Source organism: Gymnoscopelus microlampas (genome assembly GCF_963454915.1).
Source record: "Gymnoscopelus microlampas genome assembly, chromosome: 6".
Lineage (NCBI taxonomy): Eukaryota > Metazoa > Chordata > Actinopteri > Myctophiformes > Myctophidae > Gymnoscopelus > Gymnoscopelus microlampas.
This window is the reverse complement of record NC_139943.1, coordinates 13,139,046-13,156,957: the sequence shown is the minus strand read 5'-3', so window position 1 is coordinate 13,156,957 and position 17,912 is coordinate 13,139,046. Positions and strand designations below refer to the sequence as shown.

Sequence of the window (17,912 nt, the reverse complement as noted above, 5' to 3'; positions counted from 1 at the left end):
CACCGCAGAATGTTTCAAACACTCAGTTACACTGTAATTAATTTTTTTTAAATGCAAAGCAGTTCATGTGCCAGAAATAGATGTGGTCAAATGCTCTAAAAATGGGCTATCGAATTCAGAGCGCTCTTCCAGTGGAATTGAGACTGCTGGGGGTCTGAGGTGTCTGGCTCAAGAATTGCTGATGGCGAGGTTTCCCCACCTTGGATTTAAATATATTTTCACATTAAGGAAAGCTCGCCTCATGGATGCAGTATACTTTGTGTTTTGCCATTTTTAACTCCTGCCCGGTGCTGCTTGGGGATAATGGTACTGTATATACTGTAGCCTACTGTAGGGTTCAGCATATCATGCAGAACATCTTTGACCTTATAGATTATTGCCATATGGATCAGAACCAGAGCGTGTTCTGGGCCTGTTCTGGCTAGCCATTACCCAAAATAGCTCAGCCATCATCATAGTAACATTGAATTACTTTGTTTTGGCATTCAAAAATCTTCAACAGAACAGTAACTTCAGATTTTGAAAGCCCATAGTTCTAAAATATTCATAGCAGTGTTTCAGCTCCCAAGTATCAAATGACAGAGACTAGAGCATCATTTATGATTTATGAACACTCCTGTCCATTATCAAATTTGCAGTCTACAAGGCCTCCCAAATAATGGATTTATTTTTTGGGAAACCATGATGCAACTTAATCTTACCCATCTCCAGCCCATGAGGAAAAGCCTCTCTCTCTTTAATCTGTCCTCCAGTTACAGATAAGAACGGTGCTCTCAATATCCAGGGTTTCTTTTTTTTTATCCCGAAACAATAGTTGTGCCTCCTATCATATGCCCCGCAGACCACAAGGAGATCGATATATGTCCCACGTCAGTGAGATTTTAGTCAGATAACTCAATCAAATTTAGATTCAGACTACAGAGCTGCATTTTGATCAAAGGGCTGATTGGTTGTTGTTGCTGATTGTTGCTGAAATGAAGTCACATATAGGGAACAAATCGAGGGAGAAACAAGGGAGAGCCATATGGCATTTTGTCATAGACCCGGTCTGAGGTGACTCTGTAACATTGATACTACTGATCCTATCCTACTGATTTCCCAGCCAGCTGCCGAGTTTACAGTAGTTTTGAGTGTTCAAGTCAGGAGGAGGACACTTAGCATAGGCTGTGAGACACATTTGACATGAAATTACCTATGTTACTTGCAGGCCTATACTATAGCCTATTTGGTAGATGTATTCATTAGCTGATTAACTGTAATCTAACATACAGTAGGCTATGTAAGTTATTAAGTTACAGTTTCATTTTTTGCACAGGTTCAGGAAGAATAACCCTTCCTATAATCTCTGTGGCCATAAGTTTTCACAGACAGGTGGGACGTATGTACCAGCTAAGATCATGGTATTTTCTTAGTAAATCTGCACCTGGCCCACTCTTTTGACAGCTCAGACAACACACAACACAGTTCGGAGTGATGTAACTCAATGTAAACCACAGGGGAGTCAGACTAACTGACTTAGAGCCCTGAAATGTGATGCTGTCTCTTGAGGTGCCTGCAGTACTTCATGCTGTCAGGCGGTAAGACCAGCATGGAGGGAGGCTTACTAAACCAAAGTCTCCGTGAAGGTATTGTATTACAGAGCTTAGCTACAGCGATCCATTGAAGGACAGTTCCCCAAAGACCACTTGCTCAGATTTTTCATCACTGGAGAAGTTACGCGCTGGCCTGGCACACATATAGGCTACAGATCAGTTGTGAGGAATGAATCAACGAGAGTATTGGACACGAGAGAGAGATATTTGAAGAAAATATATTTTAAATGCATTCGTGCATGTGAGGTGTGATGGAACTGCAGGCTGATTTGCAAGGTAAATCAATGTGTTACAGCCCCAGGTTTGTTTGCTACTGTCAATAAGTGAGGACACAGGCGACCTCTACTGGTGATTAAGGAACATCACCGAGTATACTGCAAACTACAACCCAATTTATTTTATACAAATTAGCAGCTTATTCGGTTTCATATGTCGTCGATGTAAACGTATAAAATATGACACATCATTATGTAAGTGTACGGGTGATAATAATTCAACCCTGTTCACATAGTAGTGTGTATCGTCCCTAGTATAGTGCCTACTGCTCTCTAGTGAAGAAACGCAGCAGGGGTGAAGTGAACTAAGTAGTTGAGCGAAGTTTGCTGGCCAGCCCAGCGCTCCCTGCCTGGTGAAACATCATTCATTTGGTGTGTGAGGTCCACGGGGCAACCTGGGCTGTGCAGACAGACCTACAACAGTGTCGCGTTCCAACAGACAGTATTTATTAGTGTGGTTGCCCAACAGGGCAACCAGACTATAGTACTCTATACTCTTTATTCTTTCTTTATAGATAAACTTTTTTCAAACCGCATCTCCTCCCACAGTTTTTATCCCCCAATGTTGTGCCATATGTCAAAATGACCGTCTAAATCGGGAATCGTGCGCGTGTATAGGGCTAAGAGATTGGTTGAATAGTTTAATTGATATTAATTTATTAGTGCCATTAAATGTCCCCATCCGCTTTAATGGAAAAGTGAAAAAACTCAAATTCAAGTATTTTTTTCTCAAAAAACGTAAGAGCTAGAGTTATCAGATTTGGAGGGATAATTCATAATATTGTCCGAAATTATTGAAAAAAATATCACACCATTCGGCCTGATGGTGGCGCTATAACAGCCCCCTTTACGTTTTGGCCCGTAACTCTTGAACCGTAGGTCCGAAAATCAAAATTTCTTTTCACCTGGATTCCTTGGGTCACTACGCATCTCCCCATATAGGCCACGCCTATTTGCGTCAGGATAGATTTTTTGATATTGATTTATTTCTGCATTAAATTTCCCCATCCACTTTAATGGGAATTGCAAAAACTCCCATTCAAGTATTTTTTCCTCGGAAACCGTAAAGGCTACAGTTACAAAACTTGGAGGGGAGGTTAATAGTTTTTTGCAAAATTATTAAGAAAATAATCACACCAGTCGGCCACATGGTGGCGCTTTAACAGCCCCCTTTACCTTTTGGCCTATACCTCTTGAACCGTAGGTCGTAAAATCAAAATTTCTTTTCCCCTGGATTCCTTGGGTCACGACGCATCTTCCCATATAGGCCACGCCCATTTGCGTCAGGATAGATTTTCCGCCATTTTGAATTTTCTTCAAAACACACTTTTTGCTCCTTTTCCTTCAATTTTTTTCCAAATCTCACACAAATCGGTACACGTGATCTATGGACCCATGCGATAAACCTATCCAAGCGCAATTTTGATAGTCCGTACCGTCCGTCCGTAAATGGCTTCCAAAGTTAGCGGGAGGGGCCCTTTTGACCAAAAATGCCATAAATCACGAACTAAACGTCCGGTCAATCCCAAATTTGAATCACATGTCGAGGGTGGTATACTAAACCAATCCCCAAAAGCATTTCTACTTTGATCCATAGGGGGCGCCACGAATGCTCGAAATGTAACCGTTTGATGCAAAAACATGATTTTTGGGGGATCAATCCTCTCAAAATGAAACGCAGGCGATCTCAGGAGTGACGTGACGATGTAATTGGCGCAGTCTCCGACGGTATTCCTCCCGGCGTATTACTGGAGTCCCGACCGCGTCGGCGCAACCACACTCTGCAATTTCCCCGGAATTGCGACGCGTCTAGTTTTATTTACACCTGATATCGGACTTAAAAAAATAACTTTGCCTCAAGTTATTGTTGTTACTATCAGAAGTTGGCAGAGAGCGACTCGCCAAACAAAACAAACATGTGCGCTGATTGCCCGGATCCTTGCTGTTGCGGGGGGAACCAGGAGACTCATGTGTGCCAAGTTTTGAACCCTGCAGAAGAGATGGACAAGCGAGACGTGGTGGGCACAGAGAAAATGCCCACGGTGGGTATTATTTGTCAAAAAGGCTGCGGACTTCTGCTGCCCCGGGACGAAGGAAAGCAGCACAGTTGTGTGGATGCACTCCGGTTGCTGACCGACGCGCTGGAAGAGAGGAGCCTGGCCGTGGAGCATGACGCCCGGATGGCGAGGCTCAGGTGGGGCAGGAGAGAGCAGGCGCTCCTCGCCCAGGTGTCAGCTCTGCAGAGCGAAGGTCAACTCTCTGCCCTCAAGTACCAGCAGAAGCTGCACCAGTACATGCTGAACATCAGCAGCATCGCAGAGCAAGTTACTGGGTACTACAAGGTGAGAGAGAGGGATGAGATGGATACAGGATAGGAGGGCACTACAGGGACATCTGGGCACCTGGATGTAAAATTGTCTATTTTGTCCAAAATGTTAAAAAAATAAAATATTTTAAAAAATGGTGTCAAGTAATGTTAAGTAGGCTATACATGATGTGAATATGCACAGTACAGTACATCATTATCAGACTTAATTTTATCCCTCAACTTCTTGTTTATACCACAAAATGACTACAGGTTTTGTAGCAATGTGTAGCAATAGTAGAAATATTATACCTTAATTGTTGAATGTTTAAGCATGTTCTAATCATGTATACTTTACTTTACTTTTTTTTAAAAAACATTTTCAAATTTTCTTTTGACATTTTGGACAAAATAGCCAATTTTAAGGATTTTGAGGTGCCCATATGTCCCTAGTGCCCACCTATCCTGTATGTACCAGCTGGGAGTAAAAATGTTGCATTTCACTTGTTTAACAACTTTTGTTATGTAGGCTATGTCTTATTTTTCTTTTTTATTATGCGTTATGGAGCACCCCCAATCTAAGTTTTTCACAATGCTTGTAGGCTACTAGTACATCTATGTTCAAATAAAGTTCTTGAATCTTATTGTAAACAATAATTAGCTGTATGAGATTAAAGCTGGGTTGACAATGCCATCGGTACCAGTCGAAATAATAGGCTAAAATGCAGAAAAGCAACAATTAAAAGAAAGAAGCAACAATTAAAAAGCTTAGGTGCCATTTAATGAATCATTCAGAATCTTGCTCTAAAGCTCCCAATTACAAGTGCAAGTCTGTGACTAGACGTCACGGGTATGTTCCCACCTTTCATGTTGTGGTGAGGAATTTCATGTAGGCTACAAAATGTATGTCGGCTATAATTGATTCAAAATATGTTATCATAATGGCTTTAACTGATCTACACCTACACAATCTGACACAAGGTGTATTCCTCTTGTTGTTCGAATCATTGGAACAGATGTCAGTACAGTATTTTAATACATACATTTCTGTATTGTGCGTCCTTGTGTTGTAGTTGTGTTTCCTTTTCTTTGCTGTTGCTGACCTATTTGAGTCAGGGATTAAAGTTATATTGAATATATGAGGTCTAATTAAGACAACTTTTGTTTTTGTTTTCCTGTTGATTAAGGGTGATTTAAGAAGAACTGAAGAGGGGAAGAGCGATGCATCAAAAACAGCAACTTGTGCAGCGCAAGAACCCAAGCAACGAAACAAAACACCTGAGGTAAGAGAAATGCAGTCATACAGTACAGCAGGGGTCTTCAACAGGGGGTCCGGGACCCCTAGAGGGTCCTCAGAGTTACCACAGGGGGTCCGCCAAATCTTTGTGTGATGTGGAATATTAGCCGAAAATAGCAGATCTACAAGCTCACAACGCCTCGCACCGGGAGGCGTTGTGAGCTTGTAGATCAGCTAATTTTCTGAGAGTTGGTATAGAGGGAAAAAGAGCAGACCAAGTACAGAGCCTCTGCTAAGGGGTCCTTGACCAGAAAAACTTTGAAGACCCCTTCTGTACAGGCCATTGATTGAAGTGTCTGACCTGTGCATTGACCCAAAAGATCCCAGGGCTCTCAATGCCGATGCAGATTTCACAGTTGGTGTAATTAGTGAGTTCATATTAAGATATGAACCCAGAATTAGTTCAAGTAACTCCACTGTATCTTCCAGCCCTTGAAAAAAATGCATCTTACCCAATGACTTATTGTGAAATTTCCCTAGAATTGCAAGGCTATTTGTGAATGAATTCATCCAGAGCTTCTTACAGTATGTACTTTTTTTTCTCTCCCAGCATGAGCTCAGTGGGAATCTAATGGTATTTAGACTGATGTTTATATATATGGACTGGTAATACTTAGACTGGGCAAAAGCACCTTCCGAGCACAGCAGGTTCTTAGGGATTTAGCATTGCTGTGGTGTAACCCAGCTACCAGACTACCTTTTGAGCAAATGTTGACTTTGGGATTGGATGCACAGTGTACACTATTGAGTGGTAGCAAATCCCAGACTAAAGGAAGCTTACAGAAGGTAATCTCACCTCACACCCCGTTGTTTGTCATTTAGCCTGGAGCATTCTGCGTGTGTGTGTGTGTGTGTGTGTGTGTGTGCGTGTGTGCGTGCGTGTGTGTGCACAGCACGTGCAGGTGCGTCTGTGCAGTATTCATACGTAAACTTTAGCCTATTTCATCACCACAGGGACTTGTTCAACACCATTAACCACTTAAGCCATATACTTTGTCATATGACAAATTGCTAAAATAGCCAGACAGACAGTGGCAGACAGGCAAATAGCCCATCTACAAGACAAGTGTGAGCTTGTATAGGCGCTATTTTAGCTTTTATGTTGAAACTTTGCAAGGTTTTCACCTATGATGACCAAAAGTGTTTAAATTATCAATTATCAACCCACACTTCATTTTGCCCTTATCCGCTAAATCAAATACTGTACTTTGGCTGTATGAAATATGAACGAGATCATTACGTCAATTAAAATAACGAAGCCATGCAAGTGCTTTAAGTCATGTATGACACCAATTAACATCACAAAATGTAGCCCCAGCCACATGGGGGTATGAGGCCCACACACACTTAGCAGAAACAACTCTCAAATTTCTGTACTTGACTATGAATACACTGCTGCTGCAGCTGCTCTGTTCTTAAAGGACGACTTCACCACTATTCAACATATCTTCATATAATAGGTCCTCACTAATGCTCATGATAAAATGGTACAATTTTTTTCTAATCAGTCTGTGTCTCAGAGGAGGGCTGTAGACAGTTCAGAAACCCGTCTACCAGTGACATCATCGATGGGGAATCCAAGCTAATAGAAACTGCAGGCTTTGTATTCCTGGAAAGTTGCAATGCAATAATAGATCCATTGTTCTCGCCTTAATACCTTATCGATGATGTCACTGGTAGACAGGTTTCTGGACTGTCCACAGCCCTCCTATGAGACACAGACCAAGTAGAAAAAAATTGTATCATTTTATCATGAGCATTAGTGAGGACCTATTATATGAAGATATGTTGAAAAGTGGTGAAGTCGTCCTTTAACATGTTCAATATCTGCTGCCATATATGATGTCTCCCACCTGCACAAGAGACTGTGATTCTGTATCTGACTGCTGCTATTTGTAGCAGCTGCAAATGTTGTCTCTACTTCTATTTTGACACTGTATATTCTCTGACATTATTATATAACTTTGCTTTCGTTGCTTATTTCTCTATTTCTTACCGTTATGATTCTTTTCTTGAAACGGCAAAACATTGGGAGCTTGTAAAAAAAAAGAAAAATCCCACAAAACTTGTGATGTGAAGATGGATTAGAACTAAGACAAAGGTGATTGGAGGAATTACCATGATCACTAACACATGGATTAAAGTTCTCAGTCCCAAGACTGATTTCAGTCATTTGGATTCCATGGAAGCCAGCATGTCTTCTATGGAAGCATGTTGCGCAGCAAAAATAGCCGATCTACAATGTGTCTGCGACGCATTGAGAGCTTGTAGAAAGGCTATTTTCGGTTATTTTAAGATAAGAGCATTTTGAAGTGGTCAAACTAGCAATAATGTTCGGATATTTAATATAAAAGCAACGGTTAAAGCCTGAATCTGTGAATTTGTGTTTTTGAACCCGTTGGCAGTATGTAGAACAGCAGGACCAACATTACTAAAGCATCCTAATTTTACATATTGTGTTCATAGTTTAGGAATCGGTGCTAGTGTGTGTGTCTGTGGGGGGGGGGGGGGGGGATCCTTTCACACTGTTTCACAAATCGCACATTAGGTTTTCAGTCGTGAGATACAATTTTGCTTTAATCCATGCTAATGGCTTTACTAATGGTTTTATTTGTACAACAAGCATCTGTCAACAACAGTGTTAACCGACATTAATAGCGGACTCTTGTTTTTGTCGGTCAACATAATATATGCATGCATAAAACAGCCTTTAGACCTCCTGGTTTTTGTCCAGAGTGCGGAGGTGAAAGGTGCATCTAAAGAGCAGTCTTTGACCTCGTCTTCTTTGGGTCACAGCAGATCTTGTGTCATTTCTTCGAAATGTCTTCAATGGCTCCTCTGGATGTTTTCTCTGGGTGTTGTCTTCCCTTGGGAAACTCAGGGGTTAAACGTGCCTTATCACGTTTCGACCCTGAATATCACTGCATCCTAACAGTAGTAGACCATGACTCTATGCATGGATTTTCGGGGCAGGGTTGTTTGCAGACAGACAGGGAACTGAGGTTTGATTGATTGATTGAATTCTTTATTAGTCAGAAATGTAAACGGCATGTGCTGGTACAGTAAGACATTAAAGGGATAGTTCACTCGCAAAATGATGACCGGCACTGGTTCCGGTAGGAGACACAAATTGTCCTTTGTGTCTCCTACTGGAACCGCTGCCTACCGGTCCGCTGGGCATCAAATTATTGACTTAGGAATGTGACAAAAACAAAAGAATATCCATGAAATCAAGTCTCCATGGGGTGACTAATCGATAGAAAAAAAGTAATTTCTTGGGTGAACTATCCCTTTAAGGCTAAAAGGATAACACAAAAAAGTCCTGGGGACTTAATTTCCATTCAATTCATAAACATAGCATAAAAAAATTACACAATAATACATGTCATCAACAAATACAAACGCTATATGTTCAAAGGAAAAACGGAGGCAGTGAATGACAACTCCTTTCGATTGGGAATTTACATTTACCTCCCCTTGTGGTCTCCTGATAGATGTTTTTTTCAGGCCAATTTTGAAAGAAACCAGTGTTACACATCCTTTAATGGATGGTGTCAGGGAATTCCACATTTTGGTGGCAGAGCAGTAGAATGAGAACTTTCCCATGTTTGTTCTAGGTCAGAAAGAGGAAGGACATACAAGACAAGTGTCCCTCCTCCTGAATTGATGTTGCGATTATGTGGTCGGTGTAAAGTGTACACAGTACTACCCGCTCATCTACCGACACGCCCCCATATAATTAAAGGGAATAAATATAACCACACGCCCTGTGTATTGGGAGGCATAAGGACGGGATATATGGAGCCCCCCTTTGTGTCCTGTCTTTGTCCATGCTATACATGCAAGTCCAGGACAATACAAGAGACAAACGTTGCAATAGCCTGATTGGTGTCAACATGTTTTCTTCACCAAAGTGTAATCACTGGCCTTTTCTTTGCACATGGTTGTGAACAATCCCTTACTGAAGACTATTATGCAAATGTCATTGAATTGCAGCGCACGGTCTGCATGTCGATGAGTAATTGATGGAGTTAAGTTGATTCAGTCTGTATCTAACTGCTATTGAGCTATTGTTGTCCTAGACGACCTAGAGAATCGTTATTAAAAGCTCCCTTGCGGCTTTTAATGCCAAACAATAATGGCTTTTCTATCCCTGAGCTCAAGAAGCAAAAGTTGTGTAATTGATCTCTTTTTTGCCCAGGCAGGCTGGGCCAGAGGTCAGGTTGGATGACTTTAATCATCCTAATGGTCACATTGAATACATATGTTTAATTGCCAAGAGCATGCTGTGAGTACGATAGATGCTTGTTTGATTCATTAAGGGTTCAGGGGTATTTTGCCGGTGTTGGGCAGTGACACAGCATCTATTTTCAGACCTCATCTCCAGGTAAAAACACAACAACAAAAAAACACTCTTAACGTGTCCTTAATAGTCTTCTCTCTCTTCTTTTTTCATTTTATTTCCTTAATGGATATGCCAATACTGGAGAGCTGCAGTGCAGTTGTTCATCAAACAGAGTTCTAGTGGTGTAGCTGAAATCCACTTTGTCAGAGAAGTGGTAATCTTTCTGTCTGCCAGGACAATACAGGGGGATGGAGTGCCTGATTAAGGGGATTGTGTGGCTGACATTTAAAGGCAGTTATGGCCTTCCCACTATGTAATGCATTACCTTTGTAAGCTTTGGGAAAACAAAACTAATTGGTGTGCTGACTTGTTTAGTGAAATGGACTGTGGAGCGGCTATACCTTGTCTTTAAACATGATTAAAGCTTTAGATTTATGTCTGCGCTGTGAGCTTGTTTAATCTGTTGTTTAAAATTCGACTTAAGTCTCTTTTTGAATTGCACAAACAGAGCTGTTGTGAAGTCCACCTTTTTCGAGAAACAGCTCTCATACTGCACAGGTTCAAGGTGTGTCTGTGTGTGTGAGAGAGGGAGAGAGAGAGAGTTTTACTGTACTCTAGGCTGCAGTGGTTTCTTAATACATGACTCATGCCATGTTTTCCATCATCCAGCTGTTTTCCTCATGGTCTCACAATGAATACAGTTGATCAGTGAGTCAGTCAGTTGTCCTGCTACGTTGAAGAAGAAGAATGGTGGCACGGCAAGTTTATTTTTTGTTTTCTTTTCACGCATTTACAGCTACCAAAATAGGCGCTGCTGCAAAACATAATATCCTCAACGTTTGCCCACGTAAATTTGCCTCTGTGTGTTTGGTTGAAACCAGATGAACACACAGATTAAACCATAGTGAAACCTAAAACAGTCCCACTCCTATTCTGAGGAGCCAAGAGCCCCACACTTTAGCTCGGAGTCAGCTGAAAAAGTCTGAAGACTGAAGCACATTCTCCCCCAGAAATACACTTGCATAACCTGATAATGGGCAGTTCCTTTCAACATACTATTCCTGGAGCTGTTGAAAATGTCTGATGGATTTTCACCACCGTAACAAAAAGTAATGCTTCGTTTAAATGTCTTCATACATTACAGAGACCAGACTGTCTGCCTCGCTAATGCTTCTCCAGAGGAGGACCATTGACAGAAACAATCGGGCCTTTTCACCTGTCTGAGAGTGGGAGTACAGTAGCCGTGACTGCTCCTCGTTGCTTAATGGATGACAGGGGTAGTGGGGTGGTTGGGGGGTGGGTGGGTGGGAAGTTATGGAACGGAGAGTGGTGGTGAGCCTACAGGACTCGAGTGTCATCAACATCCAATCTTGCGCGACAGGAGCGAGGGAAAGCAGGCTATTTTGTTGGGACCTGTAACACAAGATGACAAGTACAGATTGCTCTGTGACAAGAGAGAAGAGAGATTTATGACCCCCACTTTCATGTCACCTGATTTCGTTTTAGTTTTCTTGGTTTTGTTTTCTTGCCAAGTCCCCAAACAGAAGAAGATATGGTCTGCTGATAAACAACAGAATGCCACTCCCAGGCTGAGCTTGGCTGCTGAATGTTGAAGAAAACAAAACAACAAAAATCCAATTTAGCTGCTGGGGAGATATTGAAAAATCGTCACCTTCTTTGTGTGTGGGGGTGTGTGGGTGGGTGTGTGTGTGTGTGTTGCAGCAGAGAGGCACAGCTATCAGACACACAGTAGTTCACTGTCTTCTTTATTGATAACACTGCTGAGACTGTTCATATACTGTAGACAGAGGTATGTCCTGTCTTTGTGTTCCAATTCCCTCAAGATTGCCGTCAGCATAAAACCAGTGCTGATAAAGAAAATATAGCATGTCGATGCACAAGTCATCAGTTTGGTTGTGTTTCCACCAATCATCTTCATGTTGCTGTCGATTATAAATGTGAGAGTGCCTTGCCTCCAAAATTGAGTATAGGGGTCATTCCTTGTTAACATGTCCGTGGGAGAGTTTGTGTGTAAAATGTAGAGATCCTATGTTCTGTGTTGTTTAACACCCTAGAGGTATGTTCTGTACCTGTTCTGCTCTGTTGACAATGTCAGTTGTGCATGTTGTGAATGTGAATGTTGACCCAAGTCATCTGTCCGTGTGAAGGACAGCCCTGCTTGCTTGCCATTTCCTACTTCTTCACTCACTTTGATTAAAGCGATGTTAAACTTTGTTAGAACCTTGGGTTCTATAGCTACCTGGGCGTGTAAATATTGTATATAAAGTGTAAATATTGCCGATTATAGATCTGTTTCGAGAGAATGGAATCGCTACTGCCGGTTTCTCCCTCACAGAGCACAGAAGCAACAGGAAAAGATTTAACGCATTTTTGTGGCACTTATACTGTATCATGCTCAGACAGCTATACAACCAATTTCTACCAAAGTTCACTAATGCTTTGAAACCACTTAAACCCTATAATTGACCGGGGTCGTCCAGGGGTCTATACTTGGCCCCCTCCTTTTTTCCCCTCTACGACAAATCTCTTCACCGAAAATATAATAGATCTTCATGCACACGCGAGCTTGTAGATCATCTGCTATTTTCACCCTGATTAGGGATGCTAGGGTTCATATGATTAATATACTCTATGTATAAACAAATGCTAAAGTAAATCAATTTATATCAAATTAATCCAACCATACAGAGGCAGGCATTCATACTGTATTCATAAGCTGTAGCATCTGAATTGACCTTACACAGTTTGCAGTCAGATAATGAATAATTGCCTCTGGTGGGATTTGATATTTAACATTTATTAGTGATAAAGTACATTCTGGCTCATACATGGGGTCTTAACCCCTCCACCACCATCGCTGGGAGCATTTTTTATTATTAACCATTTAAAATGTCTAGTTTACTCCAAATCCCTCATCATGCAATGTTAATGCACGCTTACATGAATTCATTAGTTTCAGGAATTTGCGGTGTTTTCCTGGGTGTCGGTTTGGCGAACAAGATGTTATTCCAAATCACAAAGCCTTCTACTAGTTAACCACTTAAGTCCTATACTTTGCCGTGCGTCCAATAACGAACATTGCCGATCCACACGCGCACAATTGCTCACAAATGAGCTTGTAGATCTGCTATTTTTGCCTGCTATTTTCTTTTTTTTACCTTTAATGACATGCCTAAAATAGGGAAGCCAGAGTTCATGTGGTTAAAGCAGATATCGAAATTAGTGTATTCTGAATTCCAGGGGTGGTCGGTCGACCAAACCAATGAGAACTTTGAAGGGTTGTATGCCTAAGTGAGTTGTGGCTTGGCTGGCGGCTGTCATGGGTTTTGTGTGTGTGTGTGTTGTGCATGCGTGTACTGTACTGTACTGTAATGTGCAAGTGAGCGTGCGCAGGCGGCTGTGTGTTGACTCTACCAGTCCAGTTCTGTTGTTTTAGGCAGAAGGTGTGAAACAGGAAGCCATTCCACTAAAGACCACCCGCTCGTAAAGAGGAGCACTCTGGGTAAATTTGCCTCTTAACTGCTGAAAGGCCCTTTTTAGAATGCTGATGTTGATGATGTTGGTTTACTTGGCCTGTGGACGCTTGGAGTTATAAATCATGTAGCTGAGCTGTTGACCTGAACTTGAACTAGAAGAAACCGCTATCTGATTGCTGCCTAAAATTAGTGGTTCTCAAACCTTTTCAGGCCAAGGACCCCCACATTGATATGTATTTGGCCGTGGACCCCCATCTTAAAAGGTTTTGCCAAGGACCCTCATGTTAATCTTTTTTTGCTGGGGACCCCCTGGAACTCCCCCAAGTTACCCCTGGTGGTCCCCGGACCCCACTTTGAGAACCACTGGCCTAAATAATATGCTCTTGAAGTTTCCTAAGTGATGTTTCCTCCCGTACAAAATAGAGATTAAATGCACTTTGATTAAATTAGTCATTAGATGTATTGATTGAAAACGCCTAATTGGAAGAGAGAACTGGCACATTACAGTGGCTGTGGTTGTACGTAGTTCAATGTTCAAGGTGTTTTTTGTCACGTGCAAACAATACAGCAGGTACCTGTAGCAACATAGCAGGTAGTGAATTTATTTTATGCTGAGCTTACCTCAACAGTGTGGAGAGAGACGGATATAAATATATTAAAATGATAATAATAATCAGTTAGAGAACACTGTATTTGTGCAATCTATGTTGTATATAGCTATATAAAAAGTGCAGGAAAATAAAGTGGCTGCAGTAATGACAGATAATTAAAGTGAACAATGCAGTATGATGACTATTGATTATCTGATTGAAACCGTTATTTCAGTGACGTCCATTGAGACCTAGGTCTCTTTTGCAGTGAAACCCTGCATACAAAATGGAACATTTCCAGCAAAACAATTTCCCAGAACATGAATTACACACTGACATTATACACTATTCATAACCCAGGAAAATAACTTTTCTAAAATACATCAATTTCACTTTACAACATGACAACATGACAATTTGTGCTCCAGGCAGGTGCATTTGGTTTCTTCCAGCATCAAACGCACCACTGAATTCTTAAAAGCATCAAAGCAATCCAGCTTCAAACTGTCCTGACATTTGTTGTTCCATACAGATGGAGCACGCACACTGAAACCAGTGGTGTAAAGTAACTAAGTACATTTACTCAAGTACTGTACTTAGGTACAGTTTTGAGATATTTTTACTTTGCTGGAGTATTTCCAATTTTCTGTACTTCTACTCCACTACATCTCAGAGGCAAATATTGTGCTTTTACTCCACTACAGTTATTTGAAAACCTTAGTTACTAGTTACTTTATAGATTTTGATTATTATTACAAAACATACAGTAACCACTTCAGCCCTATATACAGTAGATTTGAAAATAGCCGATCTACAAGCTCACAATGCGTCGCATCGTAGATCTGCTATTTTCAAAAGATGTTTTTTGTGAAATGGGACATTCTGCATTATTGACAATACTTTTTTACTTTTACTAATTTTTTATTCCAGACTTTTACTTGTAAGGGCGCGCTCCCACCGCACTTTTATTTTACCTCTGGGGCAGAATCTGCCAATGCTTTGTCAATGCAAATGCATAGATTCCTGGTCTTGTGGATTTTTTCCAAGAATCCACGCATTTGCATTGACAAAGCATTGGCAGATTCTGCCCCAGAGGTAAAATAAAAGTGCGGTGGGAGCGCGCCCTAACAGAGTATTTCTACATTGCAGTATTGATACTTTTACTTAAGTAAAAAATGCAAGTACTTTTTCCACCACTGTCTGAAGCCACTATTACCCGGCTTTAGTTCTGTTTGGAGGAATCTCCAACGTAACACAATCCTGTAATCTGGTACAATGATTTGAGATTATGATGGACAGAATACAAAGGGAGTTTAGCAAGTAGCACTTTATAAACAAACAAAGTAATATGATGCTTCCTTCTAGATCAAGGGATCGCCGCTCTACTGAATTATATAGAGTGCCTTGTGTTTGGCTATATGATGTATGTTTGTTATCCTGTAATGTTACTCTGCATTTTGCAAATTACAAGAGGCAGCGTTTCTTTCCTCAGAAGTAAAGGTGTACCAGATGGCCTTCTAAACAACAACGTGGAACGTTTATTACTTTAAATTGGCAAACCGAGGCAATAGCATGTTATTTGAAATCAATTTTTTTGACAGTTTGTCAAATGCTCTTAGAGAAGTTGGAGAGAAAATATTTTTGAAAAAGCAGTGCTCACTTGTTCAGTGACTTGTATCAGTACAACTGCATATTCAGCAAGAAAATACGAATAATTATTTTTCTCACTTCTCACTGGCACAGCCATAGTATGTGTCTACTGTACGTGTGTGTGTGTGTGTGTGTGTGTGTGTGTGTGTGTGTGTGTGTGTGTGTGTGTGTGTGTGTGTGTGTGTGTGTGTGTGTGTGTGTGTGTGTGTGTGTGTGTGTGTGTGTGTGTGTGTGTGTGTGTGTGTGTGTGTGTGTGTGTGGCATCATTTGGAGTTGCATGGCACAGCATGCACTTCCATGTATCCCAGCATCACCAACACCCTGCTCTCGGGTGGCGCATCGGAAGCACTCTTACGGCTACAAGCTGAGTGAATAAAATGCCATTTTGACCAGTCTGTATGTTATAGTATGCTATAGGGCTGACTTCAAAACGTGAAAATAGCAGATCTGCAACCTCAAAACATGTTGCGATACGACACTTGAGTTTATAGATCGGACAATGTCACTATTTCTGTACGCCACCGTTGTACAACAAAGTAATCGGGCTAATGGATTTAGTCTATTATAAGATATCTATTAGAACTATTTTGTGTCAATTAGAATAAGAAAATCTGTATTTACATTTAATTGTCCAGCCCTGGTACAATAGGGCTGCCTACTGTTCCATTGAGAAGACCCTGGTGTCAGGTAGACAATGTCAGTAGTTATTTTAAGCAAACGACACTCCAAATTGGATAATAGATATTGTAGTTCGGACATCGTTGCAAAGACCTCTCCACCGGGAGAGAGAGAATGACAACATACTGTAAATCAGAACCCTTCATCGCCCCAGTCAACCAGGAGGAGAGACCAGAGACCCTCTGCTCTGTTCACACCTTCATGGTTAGAGCCTGGAGCCACAGAGCTCCAAACATCTGGAAAACAGCCTTGTGTCTCAGAACCATAAACCAGGAGATGACTGATGAACTTTCCAGCTTACGTTCTGGTGTGGTGGTTTCAGACAACTTACTGTAAAACACACCACTGATGCACAACAACAAGCCTTGAGACCCGTAAGGATCCATCTTTACGGGGTGGGCTCCTTGGAGCCCGAGCTGTCTAGATGTGGATCTGTGAGTCTGTTTGTGAGTCCGGGACTTACTAGGGCTGTCTGTCACGGTTACAAATTTAAGTTGACGATTAATTGTCATTCAAATTATTGCGATGAACGAAATTCTGTTTGCCTTTTAGGCTTCATGATAAAAAATTGCACAGGGCAGATATGACAAATAACTTAAATATACAAAGAAATTATTGACATATTTAATCATTTTATACATGCTGAAACAAGCTGAAAGAGCTGATCTGCAAGCTTACGACGCGTTGTAAGCTTGTAGATCAGCTATTTCAGTTTTTTATAAATATTTGAAATTGTATGAACATTTTTCAACATGGAAACGATTATGCAACAATAATTGCGATTATCTCAAATGATTGCGATTAGACGATTATGTAATAATTGTGACAGGCCTTGGACTTACCTCGCAAGCCGCCCAAATTTAGAGTGTAATCTTAAATTAACACTCTGTAATTTACTGTGTGTGCACTGCATTGTACAATGGAATACCCAGACATGCACAATTACACTGTACTCTCACAACCGTGCACATACAACGCTCTTCCATGTGTGTCTGTGTGTGCACACAGCATAATCAAATGTACGTACACAGACGCTTGCGCACAGCTGGCACAAATGATATGCTGTTGCTGTTAGCCCTGGTCACAACTGGTGGCACGGAAGGTTGTGCCACACACAAGGGTTCTCGTGCAAACCAGCGGCTCTCGTCTTTGCCCCTGCATTGAAGAACATGGCTTTGTTGTTTTGATGTGATTCACCAGCTAAATAGCTGTGGTTGCCTCGAAAATCAGACACCCCCTCTGTTCCCATCCTCCCATCTCTGGGGGGGGGGGGCGTGTTACTCACTGACCTGACGGCTTTTGAACTCTCACAGGCCTTCTGATTTTTCTCTGGCTTGATAAACATGTGGCTCAACCTACAGGAGAGTGCAGTGAAAGCCCTGAGTGTGTCCGTATACACACACACATGTGCACGCATGCACGTCTCTCACTCTCACACACACACACACACACACACACACACACACACACACACACACACACACACACACACACACACACACACACACACACACACACACACACACACACACACACACACACACACACACACACACACACACACATTCACTTAGTTCACAATGTGATGTACACAAAACATGCACTTATATAATCTACACACGCGTGCACTCAGAGATACACATAAGTGGCCAACTCTCTCATCTAGCTATTTGTAATTAGTGT

At 41.5% G+C, this 17,912-nt stretch overlaps 1 protein-coding gene across 1 annotated transcript in view; it reads left to right on the top strand.

Moving 5' to 3' along the window:
- Positions 1 to 3,748: 3,748 nt before the first annotated feature.
- Positions 3,749 to 17,912, top strand: part of LOC311047781 (PDZ domain-containing RING finger protein 4) — a 173,997-nt gene continuing 159,833 nt past the window's right edge. Inside the window, exons 1-2 of the mRNA XM_084060646.1 lie at positions 3,749 to 4,209; positions 5,360 to 5,455. Of these exons, the coding sequence (XP_083916772.1) occupies positions 3,784 to 4,209; positions 5,360 to 5,455 (522 nt within the window). The 5' untranslated portion in view covers positions 3,749 to 3,783. The remainder of the gene's footprint in view (positions 4,210 to 5,359; positions 5,456 to 17,912) is intronic.